General features: G+C 40.4%; 1 protein-coding gene across 1 annotated transcript in view; it reads right to left on the bottom strand.

Annotated features, from left to right (window-relative positions):
* Positions 1-17,442, bottom strand: part of BBS2 (Bardet-Biedl syndrome 2) — a 20,177-nt gene extending 2,735 nt beyond the window's left edge. The window contains exons 1-13 of the mRNA XM_081806575.1: positions 17,238-17,442; positions 16,911-16,973; positions 15,633-15,710; positions 12,493-12,597; positions 12,323-12,409; positions 8,291-8,426; positions 7,907-8,046; positions 6,670-6,814; positions 6,411-6,582; positions 5,856-5,985; positions 4,618-4,749; positions 4,000-4,137; positions 2,974-3,086 (exon numbers count right to left, since the gene is read on the bottom strand). Of these exons, the coding sequence (XP_081662701.1) occupies positions 2,974-3,086; positions 4,000-4,137; positions 4,618-4,749; positions 5,856-5,985; positions 6,411-6,582; positions 6,670-6,814; positions 7,907-8,046; positions 8,291-8,426; positions 12,323-12,409; positions 12,493-12,597; positions 15,633-15,647 (1,313 nt within the window). The 5' untranslated portion in view covers positions 15,648-15,710; positions 16,911-16,973; positions 17,238-17,442. The remainder of the gene's footprint in view (positions 1-2,973; positions 3,087-3,999; positions 4,138-4,617; positions 4,750-5,855; positions 5,986-6,410; positions 6,583-6,669; positions 6,815-7,906; positions 8,047-8,290; positions 8,427-12,322; positions 12,410-12,492; positions 12,598-15,632; positions 15,711-16,910; positions 16,974-17,237) is intronic.
* Between the last annotated feature and the right edge of the window lie 3,566 nt (positions 17,443-21,008).

Genomic DNA, 21,008 nt, shown 5'->3' with positions numbered 1-21,008 from the left:
GTGTGTGTGTGTGTGTATTCAAATTTTGATTGGTTATGTATAGTGAGAGGGAGGGAACAGGATGAAGGTAACAGGAATTAGAAGTTAGACTTTTCTGTACATTGTTTTATAGCGCTGACTTTGGAACCACATAAGGGTTTTAATACATTTGTAATAAAATTAAATCAAAAAGGAAAAAATGTCAGTTCCCACAAGACCAAAGGCAAAATGAACCAATTGAAGCTAAGTATATATCAAATTTGTGGCAAAACTAAAAGAGGGGAATTATTTCAAATACAATAATTTGACGAAAAATCCCCACTGGAATATACTCTAAAGACACAAAAAAACTAGAAAAAAAGTTTTTACTGTTTTCAGCAGTCATACTGTTGATGGTAATATTGGTATTATTCTAGCAAGTACTCATGTGGATACTGGTTAGAGCCATGAGTTCCAATGTAAGAAAGAAGAGATACAGCTTTAAAATCAAAGCTAAGAGCCTACATTCATAAATTTGAAATGGAAATAGTATGAACTCACGATACGTCTCTCATTAAAAATATACATACATTTCCTGGCTCTATCCATTGAAAAGTCCTAGAAACAGTAACCAACCTAATGGCAATGAGCACCTCTAATGTGCAAACTATCATCTCTAAATACCATTTCCCACTAAAAAGAACCAAGGCTCCTTAGAGAAATGGCTGATTCCTGATTCAGAACGGATGTACCAGATAAGCCTAAAACATCCTGTACAAGAAAACAAGGACCTAACAGAAATACTGGCTATGTCCAAAGGTAGCTGTAGCCAACCTGAAAAGGTTTCCACTGGCCAAAGTCAGCACAATTTAGCCATCATACAGAATAACAAAAATGGATTGAAGTACATTACATATGTTAAAATACGAGTTTATAAGGAATTAAAAATCTCACTGGTCAACATGGAGGATGCTAGAGAACCAACTCATTATTTTATTATTATTATTAATACATATTTCTTTTATTTAAGTAGGCTCCATGCCCAGCACGGAGCCCAATGTGGGGCTTGAACCCTGAGATCAAAACCTGAGTTCAGGGACGCCTGGGTGGCTCAGCCGGTTAAGTGTCTGCCTTCAGCTAAGGTCACTAACCCAGGGTCCTGGGATCGAGCCCCACGTTGGGCTCCCTGCTCAGCGGGAAGCCTGCTTCTCCCTCTCCTTCTGTCCCTCCCCCCGCTCACGTGCGCACGCTCTGTCTCTCTCTCCCTCTCTTTCTCTCAAATAAATAAATAAAATCTTAAAGAAAAAAAACCCCTGAACTCAGATCAAGAGTTGGATGTTCAACCGACTGGGCCACCCAGGCACCCCCTACTCATTATTTTAAAGCTGATAAATAATCTGTCTTTCCTTACAAACAATACCTCAGGGAACCAAATGGTCATTAATCCATAAGGGTTATGCTTTATAGAAGTATTTTAGCTAAAAAATGAAGAGAAAGTAACAGAATATCACTGTTTTTGCAAACTCCAAAAGAAATAATAGATCTAGGCAATGGTCATCAATGACTGATAATAGAATAGAAAGACACAGCCAGGCATTATACGCTCCCTCATGGAAGTACAAAGCACCGCTTAAGAAGTATTCATGCCTTGGGACGCCTGGGTAGCTCAGTTGGTTAAGCATCTGCCTTCGGCTCAGGTCATGATCCCAGGGTCCTGGGATCGAGTCCCGCATGGGGATCCCTGCTCAACAGGGAGTCTGCTTCTCCCTCTCCCGCCCCCTCCACTTGTGTTCCCTCTCTCGCTGTCAAATAAATAAATAAAATCTTTAAAAAAAAAAAAAGAAATTCTTTTCCTAAGTGTGATAATGTGGTTATTGTTTTTTTTAAAGGCTCACTATCCAGAATATTTATGGCTGAAAGGATATAATGTCTAGAATTTGCTTCCAAATTTAGCCCAGTGCCTGGGAGAGGAAGAAGGTGAGCGCAGCAAAAAGACCAGAGGGGCCAGTAGGTGACGACTACTGAAGCCAGGTGGCAAGTATATAGGAAATCACTGTATTACTTAATCTGCTTTTGTATGTGTTTGAAATTTTCAACAATATGATTATTTCAAAAATCACTTACTTCTGAGCAACACCATTTTAATATATGCTAATAACTCAGGCCTTTCAGGAAAAAGACAAGCTGCCGCCCCGGGCAAACTCTTGCCTGTAATGTAGGCACAGAAACTTCATCTACCACTGGTTACTGATTTTACTATCTCCACCTCAGTCACTCTGAATGCCAAGATAAATTCTGCAAGAAGCTACATCTGCACATCTTTAACGGTTTTACTGTAAAATGTAATACACATTCGGAAAAGTTCACAGAACGAATGTTTGTACACCAGGCCCAGAAACGGGACACTGCCACATCCCTGAAGCTCCCCGACAGGCTCTTTCTGAACACAGTCCCTCCTGCCCTAAGAGAGAATACTGTCTTAGATGATAATCTCTTCCCTGCATTTCCTTAGAGATTCTTCATCTTGGTATGCTTCCCAAATGATATACTCTAGTGTTGTGTTTCCCAGCTATATAAAAGGAAGCATTTTGTACACATTCTCTCGAGCCTTACTCCTTTCAATCTCCATTATGCCTCTAAGATTTGTCCATGTTGTCACATGTCATCGAGACAGATGCATTCTCATTGCATGTCATAGCCCACTGGGCAATTATACCATAGTTCAGCCATTATATTGTTGATGCCAGTTTAGTCTGTTTCCACTTTGGGATACTTATGAACATTCTTGTACAAATATCCTGGTTTATATGTCAACACAAGTTTCTCTAGGTTATAAACCAGGAGTAGAGTTACTGGGTCATAGAGAATGCCCATTTCCAACTTCACTAACAATGCCAATTTATTCTCCAAAGTCACTGTACCAATTTACACTCCTACCGGTAGCATTTGAGAGTTACTATTCCATATTACTGATATTTTTAACCTTGCACCTGTCCTAGCCTGGTAAATACTCACATGTTCCTCATCAGACGAGCATCTTCAGCTCGGACCAGCAAACTTCGGATCAGGTTAGAATGATCAGCCATCTCAGCACTGAGCTTCTGATGCACTGAATGATATTCATCCACCTGAAGACCGTGAACACTCAGGAATTAAAAAGACCTCACAGACTTGTTGAAAACTAGTCAGATTGAGAAGACACTCTCTGCCATACACTGAGGCCCTTCTCTTTCCCCTATTTACCTGTACCATCTCGACTGTCCCCCACTGTTTCACTTCCTCATCAATGAAATAATTAGTCTACGCTGCCTCCACCATGCACGATGACATTTCATCTGGATCTTTCCATGTCTTACCACTGGGAGCCCTAGCAACATACATAATATTTTAGAGATCTGGGGTAAGAATATGGTTATGATTTAGGGCCAGTCACAATCCTTTGCTTTTTTCTTTTGAATTTGGGTTGTTGGAAAGCACTGAACCAACACAGCAACGTAACTACAACAGATAAGTGAAGGGGCTAGCAAAGGAAAAGGTTAACGTGACGTATTTTTAAAAAGTATTCCCCTAAACCAAATAAAGCAGGGTGGTCTAGAGCTAAACCGCTCACTTTTATAAAAGAAATCCTCTAACTAGTGAGCCCTCTACAACTAGTTGAAGGGGGCGCCTGGGTGGCTCAGTCGTTAAGCGTCTGCCTTCGGCTCAGGTCATGATCCCAGGGTCCTGGAATCGAGCCCCGCATCGGGCTCCCTGATCGGCGGGAGGCCTGCTTCTCCCTTTCCCACTCCCCCTGCTTGTGTTCCTGCTCTCACTGTCTCCCTGTCAAATAAATAAATAAATAATCTTTAAAAAAATAAATAAATAACAATAAAAAAAATAAAATAAAACTAGCTGAAGTTTAACAATTCTCAAAAATTCTTTAAAACGTGACTGTCATTATAACATACACACGTTTGGGGTATCATTCATCTCCTAAGAGAAACATTTCAAATATTATGACACTACCACATTCTCACAAATGCATCCAGTGGGTGACCTCACCTTAACTAGCACCTTTCGTAATTCCTCAAAGTAGACAGGGAAATCTGCTTCTACTTGAAGGTCTTCAACAGCAAAAAATGATGCCATCGACTGGATGATATCACCAGCCAAATCAATATCATCAGTATTTACAGTGATCTATCCAGGGGAAAAAAAAGAGACGAGCTTAGCATCCTCAATGCTAAAGACAAACCCAGCTGAAACAGTATCAGAATTTCCCCATATTCAACATATTTACTGAACCTAAATGTTGCGGTAAATAAGACAGGGGTTAGCCCTGGAGGAAATTACAAACCAGGTGAGTCACACTTCTAGCAGCCGGCTAAAAGATCAATCATCTGGCCTTGTAAACTGAACAACAAAATCATTCAAACATTGAAAATGTTTTTGTTCACCTCTGTATTCCCATCTCTTCCCAACTTAGACAAGGAAGGGCTGAAAGGAGGAAGACAGAACACCACCATTCTAGATTACACCCCAGTGTCTAAAACAATTAACAATAACAGACTACATTGAAACACATGGTTTTACAACCTTGAGACTGGTGCCACCCACCTTACCTTGCACTGAATGGTCAACAGTCCATAAGAAATCTATGCCCGTGACAGTAAACGTTACCTCTCCACTAAGCTTTATCTTTATATACAGCTGGCCACCGTTCCGTAAGGAAGTGAAACACACTTGAAATGGAGCATTTTGAATGTTAGTGTCTTCTGGTAACAGGAAGTTCTGGTTGAGCCATATAACAACCTTAAAAATTAATAGGATGAAATGAACTTCCATTTTTAAAGGACAGTCATTCTTAAGAATTACCCTTCTTTCTAGATTTATTGCTTGATTAAAAAAAAAAAAAGAATTATACTTCACACCCCCTCCCACCAAGAACACACTAATCACACTCCTTTTTCCCACCCCATACATGATCTTAAGTAACATTCATAATGTCTGGCCCCACAGCATGCATGACTTTAGAGCATTTTCAGTGTAGACATAATCTTATATGGAATGTAGGAACGCTTCGGGTATGATGCTAAGTCTGTTTATACAATAGCTCTTCTGTGGCTATATCCTGGACAAACTATTCCATTCCATCCTTTAAACAAAATTTAAAATGAAGTATGCATGCAAACGCATGAGAGACAGACACAGAGATACACCCACACAATAAGTAAAAAGTAAGTTTTAATATTCGTAACAAGAGCAGTACTTACACGGATAGCAGCACAAGGTCCACGTAAGAATCTACATTAGAATCTACGTGACTACAAACCTCCCTGAGATTTCTCAAGTCCAGCCAAGGTTAAAGGCCACTAGTATTAGTCTCTTACCCTGTATAAGGTACTGTCACACCAAGTTTGTAATCTGCAGGGGCCCCCTGTGAGGTGGAACCCTCCTCCCTTACAGATAAGGGCATTGAGGCCCAGACTGGTGAGAGCTGACAGCACTAAGAATATCACAAAGAATTTAATTAGTTAAGGTAGCATCTGAACCCAAAATGTTCCCAGCTCCAACTCCCACTCTCTTTCCATTCTGAAGCGGGTTCCTCCTAGAACACTGCGTCAGGACAAGTACACCAAGACCATGACAAAAGAAAGAGAGGAATTCGAAGCTGGTGAGAATTTACCTGTAACTAAGGATTGCTCAAGTAAATAAGGTATGTGTTTTTTCAAAGTGAGAGGAGGTATTCTAGCAGTGTTTTCATCACAGGTTATAAGCCAGCGCCAAACTACCTACCTCTTTCATGTCATAATTACTGCTACCAAATAACTCATTCATGTCATTTCCCCCTCCTATGAAAGAACATCCAAAGGGTTCTAAAGTGCAAAAACATTGAGAGAGAAAAGCCTGACACTCACCCTCTGTGCCCGTTCTGCAATGACAAAGTTGACATAGCTGAGTGGCTCTCTGGCAGGGTCAGGGCTGGTCAGCGCATACATGGAGAAGCGGGGAAGCTGTCTTGTCAGTTCAAACACATGAAACTGGGTGCTATGGTCAACCAACGGAGCACAAGAAGAGAAATGGGTTGCGTGGAATATTATTTCAAAATGCAAGGCCCAGAAAATAACTATGAAGTCACTACTGGGTCATCGAGTTATTTACGGGTTTCACTGAAGGAGAAAAACCCAAAAACCTTGAGAGTTAAGTACTACTACAGTAATGGGGTTTGGGATTAGCGAGAACATGAGTCTTATACATACACACAGACATGCACCAAGGGTATAAAATGCCCTTTTTTATTTTTGAAAGATTTCAAATAAGGGAAGGAAAGGTCATGGGAAATCTTGCCTGGGTGGGTAGAACCATCAAATGGCTCCTCTGGCCCCCCCAAAATCCATGGCACAACAGAAAATGTACCCATTTGCCCTCCTCTAAGTGCTGGCTAGAAATGAACTGTGATTGCAAAGAGTCACCTGCTTCTGTAACCCACGAAGGTTTTCAAGTGCAGATCCACAGGGACATCTTTGGGAGGTGTAATTGGGATGCGGATGGAGCTGGAAAGGTTGTGAATGCTGGGGTGTACCACATGGCTTTCACCTAGAAAAATTCCCTCAGCAAAAATCAATACAGCTCGGATGATGGTGTCTACAGAGAAGAAAGAAAACAGCAGTTCAAGAACCACTCCAAGATGGCAAAGGTATCCATGGACACCAGCTATAAATAATTTCTTACCGTTAGAGGTGGAAATACACAATTCCGCATGAGCAGCCTGGGTCTCATGCCCCAGATTGACCGAGAGGGCGGTGTGCAGCTTGGTATTGGCTGGGATGATACCCCGAGGTCCATCAGCCTCACTCTGTGGACTGCTCAGTTCAGCCTGTGAAACATGCCCCCACTTCCAACTCAGTCACCAAAGCAGTGAACTCATGTCAATTTTAAATAATATGGTTATTCGGCTTCAAAAGATTGACTCCCAACCATCTGATATTAATCTGATTCTTTAGAATTCAGAGGGCTCACCTCATTATCACTCCCTTTCTCTACCCAGCCTCTTCCCAAGGGAAAAATTCCCTGTCCCCTTCTGTGGTTCAGGTTCACCGTACCCCACCATGCCTTTTATAGTTTGGGGGTTGTTCTTTTATTTTTATTTTTTTTAAAGATTTTATTTATTTATTTGACAGAGAAAGACAATGAGAGAGGGAACACAAGTAGGGGGAGTGGGAGAGGGAGAAGCAGGCCTCCCGCTGAGCAGGGAGCCCGACGCAGGGCTCGGTCCCAGGACCCTGGGATCGTGACCTGAGCCGAAGGCAGACGCTTAACAACTGAGCCACCCAGGCACCCCTGGGGTTATTCTTTTAAACTAGCAAAATTAATTCACTTAATAATAAATTCAAATACAATTTCCCATGACAAGACAAATTAAAGTCCCACCTCCCAGCTCATCCTCCAGCCAGCTTGCTACCTACACACACACACACACACACACACACACACACACAGAGGTTTTGTGGTTGTCAACTTTTGTTATTTGTTTTTGAAAAAGGTAAGAGATACTCTATACATATTGTTCTTGCATTTTTTCACTCAGTAAGGCCACAGATATCCTTCCATATCAGTCCAACTACATACGCCTCATTCTCCTGAGCTGCTTCATATCCTCCAGCACACTCCTTACTACTGATCAACCCTTCAGTTGCTTCCAACTGTTCACTACCACAAACAGTGCTACCGTAAATGTCCTTGAACACGTGTGCAAATATTTCTATAGTTCAGCTGCATGGAAGTGGGATTTCCAGATTAAAGGATACGTGCCCTCTCCCCTCTGACCCTGGCAAAAAGGCCAAAGCAATCCGTGCTTCCGCCAGTGGGCAGGAGGGGCTGACACTCAGTCTTCCTTCACATTTGCCATTCCCACCCCTCCAGACTCCCACTTCCCCTAAGGAAAATTTCCATTTCCATGAGGACCTACCTTGGCGTTTTCCTCATAGTTGCGGAGTTCCAGCAACAGATTCTGTTTTTTCTGACTCAGCTCTCGGATCAGGTCCTGCTCTACACTGGTGTCCATGAGGTTCCCTCTCATCTCCGCTGTGCCTGGCAGGTAGCCCCGGACTGCGCAACAGGAAAAAAACCCTCACCACATGGAAGAATACCCCGGCATAGCCAGCCCTACTTTTAAATCATCAACTGTCTGTTCTTAAAAACCAAAAACCTAAGTTCTCATCCCCCCCAACAAGGTGACTTTATTAGGATGCGAGGATATCCATACAAACACTTTATAGTGAAATTTCCTGGTATACTGACCCAATCAAATTGAAAATCTGATTTTTCAAGGATTTTTCCCATCCCAATTTACTTTCACCGTCCACTGCGCAGCAGATGAGCTGTGTGTGGCCATCCATCAGGTAATCTCCCTCCAGCACACCAGCAATTGCAGAAGAAAAGTTGTCTTTAAAGATAACCTCCCCAGTTCGGTCACTTCGAGCATCAACCTAAAAATAAGAACTTGAAAAATAGCTTATGCTGTAATTAAAAAAAAAAAACAAAATTTTAAAGTCAGAATCAGCTCTAAAAGTCAGCTAGTCTAGCAGTTTTCAAGAGTGCTCCACGTAGGGCGCCTGAGTGGCTCAGTTGGTTAAGCGACTGCCTTCAGCTCAGGTCATGATCCTGGAGTCCCGGGATCGAGTCCCGCATCGGGCTCCCTGCTCGGCAGGGAGTCTGCTTCTCCCTCTGACCCTCCCCCCTCTCATGCTCTCTCTCTCTCATTCTCTCTCCCAAATAAATAAATAAAATCTTTAAAAAAAAAAAAAAGAGTGCTCCATGGAGCCCCATGGCTTCTCAGGAGACACCTATGACACCTGGGGCTAAGGGGACCATAAGGGGCCACAACCAGCTAGACTTTCTTCTTTTTAAATAAAAGCTGTTTTACTACTGGCCTTTACATAATGTCATTTGGAGAAATGGGTTGCCAGTTCATATACAGAGAATAGGGCAAGTCCAAAATGTCTGGGTTCAGATTCCAGCTCTGCCACTTACTATCTTTGGGATCTTAGGAAAGCCTCTTATCCACTCCCTGCTTGGTCACTTCATCTGAGGGTCAAGAACAAGAACCTGAAGGGCGCCTGGGTGGCTCAGTTGGTTAAGCGACTGCCTTCGGCTCAGGTCATGATCCCGGAGTCCCGGGATCGAGTCCCGCATCAGGCTCCCTGCTCAGCAGGGAGTCTGCTTCTCCCTCTGACCCTCCTCCCTCTCATGCTCTCTCTCATTCTCTCTCTCGCAAATAAATAAAAAATCTTAAAAAAAAAAAAAAGAACAAGAACCTGAAGAAAATAACTATACCTACACCCCACAGGATTGGAATGAAGTTAACACATTAAAGCACTTAAAACAGGGGCGCCTGGGTGGCTCAGTTGTTAAGCATCTGCCTTCGGCTCAGGTCATGATCGCAGGGTCCTGGGATCGAGCCCCGCATCGGGCTCCCTGCTCAGTGGGAGGCCTGCTTCTCCCTCTCCCTCTCCCTCTCCCCCTGCTTGTGTTCCCTCTCTCGCTGTCTTTCTCTCTGTGTCAAATAAGTAAATAAAATCTTTAAAAAATAAATAAATAAAGCACTTAGAACAGAGTCTGGCACATAGATGTATACAGGAAATGTGAGTTCTACATAAAAACGTTACCTTTATCATATATGCGTATATTTACATCTAAAGTATGAAAAACACCAAACACCAAGCTAGCTCAACCTTCCATCATATAACCTTTTATAATAACCCTGTTTAAGAGTCTCTCTTCCATGTAAAAACTATTGAGATACCCCAGCGAGCCCTCCCATCCTCACTGAGTTTCCCCTTCCCAAGAAAGGCAAATAATGAATGATCAGAAACAAATGAACCTGAAAAACAACAATGAAGGATAACCACTTAAAATGATGACTTTTGTTTCAAGCAAGAACAAGTGTTATCAATAAAAGGGTAGCTATAGAAAATCTGGTAGAGCAATCATTTCAATGGCCAGTGCCATTCACCATTTTTGTCTGTTCATGAACATCCTTCTGGGCAAAACTTCATAACAACCACAACCAAAATAAAGTCATTTAGGTCATAGCCTACTACTAGCTCCTACCCCTTGTCTGGAGAATGTCACATTCAAGTATCCATGCTCTCAACAACAACATGTAAGCCTGATAATTACCATTGCTGAAGTTTGTGAAGTAATTAATGGTCTGTATTTACCAAAGCCCTTAGCACATTAACTCTCAGGGCCCCTGGCTGGCTTGTCCATGGAGCATGCAACTCTTGATCTCGTGGTCCCGAGTTCGAGCCCCATGTTGAGTGTAGAGATTACTTAAAAAAAATAATAACCCTCTAACTCAGACTGAACTGAACTTACTTCTGCATTTATACAATACTTTACAAATAAGAGTTCATTTACAACGAAGCAAGGCTACAAATTCATATTTCTCTGGATATTCTGCTCTTTGCTTTATCCAACATGGAGGTTTTGCCCTGGAGCCGAGAATGGCCCTCCAACTCAACAAACGACCTACTAAAGGTAAAGTTAATCGGTTGCTTACATTCATTTGGTATTTCTGCACCTAAATTCACATGCTGGATCTGTATATTTCCCTTTTGTATGCTATTTCTGTGAAGTGTAGATATCAGTTTTTCTACTCATATAATGAACTGTTAATTTTCTTATTTTTTTTTATGTTCTGGAACAGATTATATAATAGAAATTGCTTAAAATTTTGAAAGCATTTAACTCTAAAAACATCTAGGTCCGGAGTCACATTTGGTAGGTAACTTTTTATTTTTAAGGTAACTTTTGATTAACTTCTCAAGTCTAGTTTTTTAATTCTTGACTCAATCATAGTAATTTAATTTATATTTATAATTTATATTTATATTCCCCCAGAATACGGTCCATTTTACAATTTTCATGTTTCTTGGGGCGCCTGGGTGGCTCAGTCGTTAAGCGTCTGCCTTCGGCTCAGGTCATGATCCCAGGGTCCTGGGGTCGAGCCCCGCATCAGGCTCCCTGCTCCGCGGGAAGCCTGCTTCTCCTTCTCCCACTCCCCCCGCTTGTGTTCCTGCTCTCGCTGTGTCTCTCTCCATCAAATAAATAAATAAAATCTTTAAAAATAAATAAATAAATAAATAAAAACAATTTTCATGTTTCTTACTAAAGAACACAATCTTCCCTTATAATTTTTTGTTTTTTATTTTAAAAGATTTATTTATTTGCAAGAGAAAGAGAGAAACTATGTGCAGTGGGAGGGACAGAGGGAGAGGGAGAGAGAGACAATCTCAAGCAGATGCCCCACTGAGTGCAAAACCTGGATGCGGGGCTCAATCCCATGATCCTGACATGATCACCTGAGCTGAAATCAAGAGTCAGATGCAACCAACTGAGCCACCCTGGCACCCCAGTCTTCCCTTATCATTTTTTTTTAAATGTTTTATTTATTTATTCATGAGAGTGAGAGAGAGAGAGAGAGGCAGAGGGAGAAGCAGGCTCCCCGCCTAGCAGGGAGCCCAATGCGGGACTCGATCCCAGGACCCTAGGATCATGACCTGAGCCAAAGGCAGACGCTTAACCATCTGAGCCACCCAGGCGCCCCTTCCCTTATCATTTTTAATGCCCACGCCAAAGACAAAACCAGGTAAAGAAGCAGGAACCAACACAACAGTTCTATAGAACCTGTTCTTCACACAACACCAGAGGAAGGTTACAAGGTCCTGGCCAAAAGCAAAGAAAAACCAAAGAAGAAAAGGCAGGAATTAGCTGATCTCCTTCAGGCAATCCAGCACTGTCACGCAAGAAAGCTAGGGCAAATGGTACCCATGGAGATCTGGCAGCTACTTAGTTTCTAACAAGACAATCCTGACTTGCCAGAAGTCTGCAGAAAATTCTGATTTGAACTTAAAAAAGGAAAGAAAGCAAGAAGATTGTATTTTGAATTTTATGGCTGGGAAAACAATATGATAACATGATTCTTCCCATTAACTCTAAGTTTTCAGTCAGTCTTAAAGATTTATTAGAGAAGAGCTATACAAACAGTTCATTATTTGCTTATTAAAATTCCTTTTTTTATGGTCCTACATCTATGATCAACCTGATTAAACTGATTCTCATTTCTTCAAGGAACAGATTTAGAAAGATCTTCCCAAAGATTTTTCTCCCACATCAGGCTTTTAAGACCAAAAGGACACTCATTCACTTGTAGTACTGATCCTATGGCAGGAAGAAAAAATGTGCAAAGATTATGAAGTTAACTTTGAAAGCACAGCCAAGGAAGACAAGTTTATATTCTTGTGTTACTGCTTCTGAGTTGTGCAGCCTGTCTATCTCAGACAGTCTCTGAATTATACCTGGACTCTGTATTTCAACTTACCTTCCCATTGGACCAACCAGTTATCAGTTCACACACTCCATCAGAATTAAGGTCGAAAGCGTGAATGCTCATGGCATGATTTTTGGACTGAAAAAGAATTTCAGTAATTAGTCCAGAAGTCTTTCAATAAGTATAAAATCCCTGAATATTGGAGGCTGAATTACACTAACTTTAATTCTCCAGTATCGGGCTGTTTTGTCGTAAACTCCAACTGTGCCATTGGAAAGGGCATAACCAAATCGACTGCCATACATGGGGCAAAGAGAGGTGATTATCTGCAAGAAATAACACATAAAAACACAACATCTTCCCATTAAGGTTCAATTTGATGCGAAGTACGGCTTCATAAAATTGCATGCCTTGCTACCAAGTGTGTTAAAATTAGATTTAAATCTGTTAGAGGGGAATGTATTCCTCTTCTCTATGATCCATGTCATCTATTTCAGAGTTGGGTAATCAGAATTAAATAAACTCACAAAGTTTGCTGTTTTAGATCAAACTTACGTGGCAAGTTTCAGCAAATTATTTTTAAAAAAACAAAATTGAGTGATTAAGGATGAAATAAAGTGAGTATGTAAGATACAGAAAATGTACAACAGACACTGTTATAAACACTAACTCAAAAAATGTTTTAATATCCTACAGTCTAAATTGTAAAGACTTGTAAAACTCACAACTGAATATCCTTTATGTACACGCTTTTCTTCCTATGACATAATTTATTGCTTGCTAGATGAAAGATGTTTTTTAGAAGAAAACATAATTCTTTGAAAAGTTACAAACCCAAGCACATGGATTTGTGTATGTATGTACCCAATATACAGAATGTGAATATCATACAGAAATATTTATAGGACTGTTTGAGGATTTAACACCTTTATTTAAAGGGATAAAATTTTAGATACTGAACAAAATTATCCTTTAAAGTTAAAACCAAAGCTTAATGATATCTATGCTCTTGCAGATCTACTTTCTAATTGTGACACGAATACAAGAGATATTAAGAAATAAAGTGTATAAAGCAGAGAATAGTTATATAATTTCCTCTACACCTACAGCTTTTCTACAAAACCACCCACTTCACTTAACTCTGAATGCAAAGTGCTGTGTAGGATTCCAGAATTATTTAGCTCAAGGCATTCTTTTGGCAATAGTCAGTACTGTTCAACTGCCAAACGAATTATAATTTTGCTGATCTGTGAAATGACATTTGAGCTAGGAGCAAAATCAAACCAAAAGGACAGGAAAATGGCCCTGATTTATAAAGTTCAGATTTTCATAAACTTAGCCCCAAATTCTGTAGGTCCCTTCGTCCTTCATTAATTAGTTCACTAGTTTCTCTCTTTTGTTGGACCAGGGACCAGAGGCCCAACAGTCAGCTCAAGTCCCTACCTCTATTTCATGGTCTCCTGTCCTTGTCTAGGATTTAGGAAAAAGATGTTTCAAAGAATGTAGCCTCCTCACATCTAGCATTGACAATAAACAGAAATCCAACAAAATCTGAATAATTCCCACCAAATTGGAAAAATTTACTACCAATTTGAATGAAAGAAAAACCCACCAAATTGGAAAAATTTACTACCAATTTGAATGAAAGAAAAACAATAATGCAGGACACAGCACCTACAGACCACTGATTCGTAAGTTGGCATTTTTTTGAAGGGGGTAAGGAGGGAGTAGCAAACCCCTTTAAGAACCTAATGAAAGCTAAGGACACTCTCCAAAAAAAATCACACGTTAAGCACGGACACTTAAACAGAACCCCTTAGCCTTCATTAGGGTCATTAATTTTCTCTACCTACAACTATCAGCTTACAATTAAAATAACTGTGAATATATAAAAAGCACAGTATAACTAAGTAAAAATCTATGATCCTCGCTATAGGATAAAGATAAATTAGCTAAATCAAGGATAACACTTTGTATATCAATATGCAAGTTCTGCTTTTTGGTCTTTTTTTGTAGTTAGTGGAACAGAAGCCTGACTTTCCTACACAGCTTCTGTAAGTGGCAAGTGGCACGGACAAGTGGCTAGGATGGGTTCTGAGGCCAGTGCCCTCAAGCTTTCTGATCTGGACTCTCAGACACGACCTGAATAAATTTTGCAGGATCCCAGCATCCTGATGGCTCAGACTCCCTTCTGTTGTGTTTGCTACCCCTTTAGAATGTTCACGAGCCACTGCTCCTTTATCCTCTTCTCCTTTCTTCCTTCAGAATATCCTAATTCATTTTTCTGTTTCCACCTTGCCCAATCCTGGAGAACCAGCAGCAAATAAATATCCTAAGAATGCTAAAACTACAGTGGATGAGGGCAATCTATAGACAAATGAAGTTTAAACTCTTTCAGCAACATCCCAGGTTCTATTACATGAGTAATTCTTTTTCTTTTTTTTAAAGACATTATTTATTTATTTAACAGAGAGAGACAGCAAGAGAGGGAACACAAGCAGGGGGAGTGGGAGAGGGAGAAGCAGGCTTCCTGCTGAGCAGGGAGCCCAATGTGGGGCTTGATCCCAGGACTCTGGGATCATGACCTGAGGCGAAGGCAGACACTTAATGACTGAGCCACCCAGGTACCCCATGACTAATTCTAATCACGGAGAAACAAGCCAAGTTCTCCAACATGTGATTTTAAGTTTACAGACAGAAATGTGCCTAAGAAGTACTTAATTTGAATGAAGAAGAAAAGTTACAGAAATCTTGTTTGTGTACTTCACTCAATCCCATTTAATATACATGATGAGGAGGAGGCAGACAAGGCAAAGTTCAAATCCTGACCACACCACTTCATAGCTATGACCGTGTGTGAGTAATTTAACAAAGAAACTTTACACCAGTTTCCTCATCAGTAAAGAGGAATAATAATAATAATATCTTCCTAATAGGGCTGTTGTAGGGTTAAATGAATTTATTCACATAAAGCACTTAGAACAGTATCTGGCATCTATTCAGTGCACAATAAATGGTTACCATTATTAGTGTTATTATATTATCAATATGCATTAACTCATTAAAAGAAATGCCTTTATGTACTCCATAATTTTTCTCTTTTAATCAGTCTGTTCAAAATATATCTTTTTTTTTCCCTGCCACCACCACCTCCTCCCCGCTGACTCTCAAAATATATCTTGATACAGGATTTTGAAGCACATCTTTCTCTGTAATGTGCAGTTCTGTTTAACCCCCCCCAGTTTTTACCCCATAACTGTCTGGGCTGTGAGAAGTCCCAGCACTCTCATCTGATGTGACATTTCACGGTGCTGATCAATCTTGCCCAAGGTTACCATGACTCTGACGTGGCACTTCTTACCTCTGTTTCTGTCATTTCTGCCACAATCTCGTCTTCTTTAAAAACTCGGATATCAAAATCCTCTGACCCGACAAGAAGCTGAAAGGGAAAAGAATCATGCATAGTTAGTTCAACAAGTGAACCCAGCAGAATGCCCAGAGATAAGACAAAAAACTGCATGACACTTTATACACTGCTACTGCCACCCAAGAGTTTCCATCTCCCAAGAATCTGGTACTCGGGAAGCTTCCTCCCATTGGGAAAGTCCCCAGATTCAGTTAGTGAAGAAAAAGTGGCCACTACAAGGTTTTATCCTTGCGTGCGGGCTGCACATCGTGCCAGAATATGTCCTTCCACCAAGCAGCTGAAAACGCTCCCTGGCTCAGTGCCCTTCTCTGCCTGCGGATGGAAGCCAGAGACCAGTAGCCATGGACAAGAGACAGGTAAGTCGGCACCTGACACAGCACTTGGTGGGCTGCTCAAGAAGCTGATTCCTAGGGGTGCCTGGGTGGCTCAGTCATTAAGCGTCTGCCTTCGCCTCAGGTCATGATCCCAGGGTCCTGGGATCGAGCCCCGCATCGGACTCCCTGCTCAGCGGAAAGCCTGCTTCTCCCTCTCCCACTCCCCCTGCTTGTGTTCCCGCTCTCGTTGTGTCTCTGTCAAATAAATAAATAAAATCTTTAAAGAAAGAAGCTGATTCCTAGAGGGGCCATCACAATAATTTCAAAGGCTAAGAGCCCATCTCTAAAACTTTTCGATTCCTGGGGTGCCCAGGTGGTTCAGTCAGTTAACCGGCTGCCTTCAGCTCAGGTCATGATCCCAGGGTCCTGGGATCGAGTCCCACATTAGGATCCCTGCTCAGCAGAGAGCCTGCTTCTCCCTCTCCCTCTGCCTGCCTCTCTGCCTACTTGTGCTTCTATCTCTCTGTCAAATAAATAAATAAATCTTTTAAAAAAATTATTAAAAAAATAAAACTTTTCGATTCCTGAAAATGTTGGTTTCAAAGCATCAGAAGTGAGTTGTAAGATTGTGAATATGGCTGTGGTCTCATCTACCATTCTGCCCTCTCTCCCTGCCCTGTCTCTGAAACATCATGGCCTTGATCTTTGTATTAGACAAACACAAGTGATTATTGTTCAAAAGAGGAGAAAGACAAATGAGGCCAGTTAGCTTGTCATTTAGGCAAGAGAGCACCAAAATGAACCAAGAGAAGCTAACGCTTCTCTTAACACTAATGTCATTGTCATGGGAAAATTATTCAGCTGAACACGCAAGATAAGTATCTCCTCCTCCACACACCTCTTTCTTACCATCACCGTCAAAGTCACATAAGGCCAAGGAATGAACATTATCTCCAGTAACCTGAAAATAAAACCAAAGCTCGTTAATATGCCATCTTTTTTTCACTTAATCCAAATACATTAGCTACATGAAAGAGGATTACACAAATCACCAATGGGTATTATTCAAATTACAAATGTTCTTTTTTTAATGTACAGAATTATAAATATGATTCTATTTCATTTTTCTTATTCATTATAGTCAATGGTAAAAAACAAACAAAGCATAAAGAACATTAAAAGTAAAAATGTTTAAGAGGATTAAGAGAATGTTTTGTTCTTATACCGTCCAAAAGAGATCATTTCCTTCGTGATCAAAACCCTGCAGAGCACAATTTCCACCAATAATGGCAAGAGGAGAGGAAATGTCTCCCAGTGTTCCCAGCACAATTGCATTGGCCCCATCTGCAACCTAAGAAGGACAAGAAACACATAAAATCTCAGATTCAGTGATGCACAGGCACAGTGGATGTAACATATATCCTTATCTTTATTTCAATACTCAAATCTCTGTCATCATTTGTGAGAAGCCACATGGTCTCTCCTGAGAGGCAGGCCAGGGCCGTGCACTGGGGACGGTCACTGTGGCTTATGTGTGCTTCCACAGGGATGAGCAGAGACCCAGGATCGACTCAGGCTGCTGGCCTCTCACACTAATCCGCCACAATAAACTGCTACAGAATCTGAGGCTCTCTAGAACTATGAGTTCTAGAGGCCAAATGCTTGCCAGAATCAAACTTACACCTTTAAAACGCCCAAGCTTTTATAATCTATTTTAACCATGTCGGATGGAAATCTTTTCAATACTTATTACCTAGTTCTCTTGCTAGTACTCTTTTTAATTGTAAAGTTCCTGAGAAGCACAAAGAATAATAAAACACCTACATCCCCACCACCCAAAATTAATAAATGTTCCAGACTTCTTGAATAAAGCACATAAGTATAATTTAATTTATTTTTTAAAAATTCAAGGATATCGGGGCGCCTGGGTGGCTCAGTCATTAAGCGTCTGCCTTCGGCTCAGGTCATGATCCCAGGGTCCTGGGATCAAGCCCTACATTGGGCTCCCTGTTCCGTGGGAAGCCTGCTTCTCCCTCTCCCGCTCCCCCTGCTTGTGTTCCCTCTCTCGCTGTCTCTCTCTGTCAAATAAATAAATAAAATCTTAAAAAAAAAAAAAATTCAAGGATATCTTTGGAAAGATTGTTTATCTATTTGTTTATTATACAAGAAAACAGTCCTTATTTATATAATCTGCACATGGGAAAACTATAAAAAGACTGGCTATAAAGGAAAGAAAAATTCATTAGAAATCAAAACTGCTAAATGGCAAATCAATCAAAAGATAAAAAGGTAAGCAATAAACTGGGAAAACACCTACAATATCTAAGACAAAGAACTAATTTTTTTGTTAATAAAATAAAAGAGGTAATAGAAAGCAAATAAATAAGAAAAGGATAAACACCCAAGCCAAAAAAAGAACGGGAAATTCACAAGAAATACAAATCACCAATGAACATGAAAATCTTCATTCTCACAATGTATCATTTTCAATTTTTGGATTAGAAAGACAAAAAAAAATATTATCCACTGTTGGTTGGGGTGTGATAAAACAGGCACTCTCATATTCTGTGGGGAAGGTGGAAAATAATAGTCTTCGTAGAGAGCAATTTAGCAATACCTATCAAAAATCTCATTTAAAAAAGGCCTTTAATGTAGCAACTGCAGAGGTGCATTCTTGAGATCATTAATTATGTGTCAACTTGGCTAAACCATGGTACCCAGATATTGAACCAAGTATTATTCTAGGTATTTCTGTGAAGGTATTTTTTTTAATGAGATTAACATTTAAATCAGCAGACTGAGCAAAGCAGATTGCCCTTGATAATATGGGTGGGTCGCATCCAATCAGTTAAGGCCTTAATAGAAAAAAAGACTGACCTCCCTGAAGGAAAGGATTCTGCCACCAGACTGTCTTTGGACTCAAGTTTCAACATCATCTCTCCCCTAGATGATGCCTAATCTGCAAATTTTGGACTTGCCAGCCTCCACAATTGTCTGAGCCAATTCCTTAAAATAAACCAGTTAATCTCTCTCTCTCCCTATATGTACATATACCCGTCCTACACTCAATTTTATTTTATTTTTTTTTTTAAAGATTTTATTTATGTATTTGACAGACAGAGACACCGCGAGAGAGGGAACACAAGCAGGGGGAGTGGGAGAGGGAGAAGCAGGCTTCCTGACAAACAGGGATCCCGATGTGGGGCTCAATCCCAGGACCCTGGGGTCATGACCTGAGCCGAAGGCAGACGCTCAACAACTGAGCCACCCAGGAGCCCCTACACTCAATTTTAGTCTTGCACAAAAATACAGGAGGAATATCTTTGTGACCCTGAAATAGGCAAAGACTTCTCAGGACAGAAAGAGCACTAACTATTAAAGAAAAAAACCAAACAGCTAGACTTCCAACAAAATCAGAAACTTTTACTCATCAAAAGACACCTACTTATTGGAATGAGCCATGTACTGGGAGAAGATACTTGCTATACATATTGTTATTTGCTATATATATTGTAAATATTATTTTATATATGTATATATATAAGAATTCATACCCAGTATAGCCAAAGAAAATCTACAAATCAATAATACACCCAAAGTATCAATAAAAAACAGGCAAAAGACCTTTTTATTAGACACTTTACAAAAGCAGGCAGATAAGTGGGAACTAAGCACAAGAAAAGGTGTTCTACATCATTGGTCATGAGGGAAATGCAAAATGAAGCCACAATAAGATACCACTTTACACCTTAAAATGGCTAAAATTGAAAAGACTGGGATTACCAAATGTTGAGAAAGTATGGAGCAACTGGAACTCTCATACACTGCTGATGGGAAGTGTGAAATGGTACAAGCATTCCTAGGTATTTACCCAAGATAAGTTAAATCACATGCCCATAAGAAGACTAGTACAAAAATATTTATAGCCATTTTATTAATCATTGCCCCAAATTGGAAACAACCCAATATGTCCATCCCACCTGTCTATGATCAGAAGAATGAATAAACAAATTGTGGTATATTCACACAATGGAATACTGCTCAGCAACAAAAAAGAATTACTGCTCTATGCAACAACATGAATGATTCTCACAGACATGCTGGATGAAAGAAGCCAGATACCAAGGAGCACATTCTGGAGGATTTATATGAAGTTCAAGAACAGAGAAAGCTAAGCTAAGGTGACAGAAATCAGAACACTGAATGTCTAGGAGATATAGGAAATGACTGGAATGGGGCACAACAAAATTTTCTGAAGTGATGGACAAATTCTATATTTTTATAGGGCACATTGGTTACAGGGATCAAAACGCACTGAACAGTACACATAAGGTTTATGCATTTCACTGTATGTATATTTTATCTCAATTAAAAAATACCCCCCCAAAAATAACTGCATTTCTAGGAACTTATCCTTAGGAAATCATCAGGTATATGCTTATCAAAATATCAACTGTAATACAGAAACTATGGAAATAACATAAATATGCAACAATATGAAATTGATTAAGCAAATTATTATATAGTAGCACAATGAAAAAAATTTAGAACCAATAAGAATGATGTATGAATATACAGTAACTTCATATAAAGACGTTCACAGTGTGGTATTGAATAAAAAGGCCACGTGTAAGGGCCAGGGAGTGGAAACAATACACGTGTCCATTAGCTGATGACTGGATGAAGAAAATATGCTATGTCCATGCAATGGAAAATTCTTCAGCCATAAAAAAGAAATGAAGTACTGATACATGCTATGACATGGATCAACCTTGAAAATATTATCCTAAGAAAAAGAAACTAGGGCGCCTGGGTGGCTCAGTTGGTTAAGCGACTGCCTTCGGCTCAGGTCATGATCCTGGAGTCCCGGGATCGAGTCCCACATCAGGCTCCCTGCTCAGCAGGGAGTCTGCTTCTCCCTCTGACCCTCCTCCCTCTCATGCTCTCTGTCTCTCATTCTCTCTCTCGCAAATAAATAAAAATCTTAAAAAAAAAA

This window comes from Leptonychotes weddellii, chromosome 16 (genome assembly GCF_054177405.1).
Source record: "Leptonychotes weddellii isolate Sample4059 chromosome 16, ASM5417740v2, whole genome shotgun sequence".
Taxonomy (NCBI): Eukaryota; Metazoa; Chordata; class Mammalia; order Carnivora; family Phocidae; genus Leptonychotes; species Leptonychotes weddellii.
This window is presented reverse-complemented; position numbering and strand designations above follow the sequence as displayed.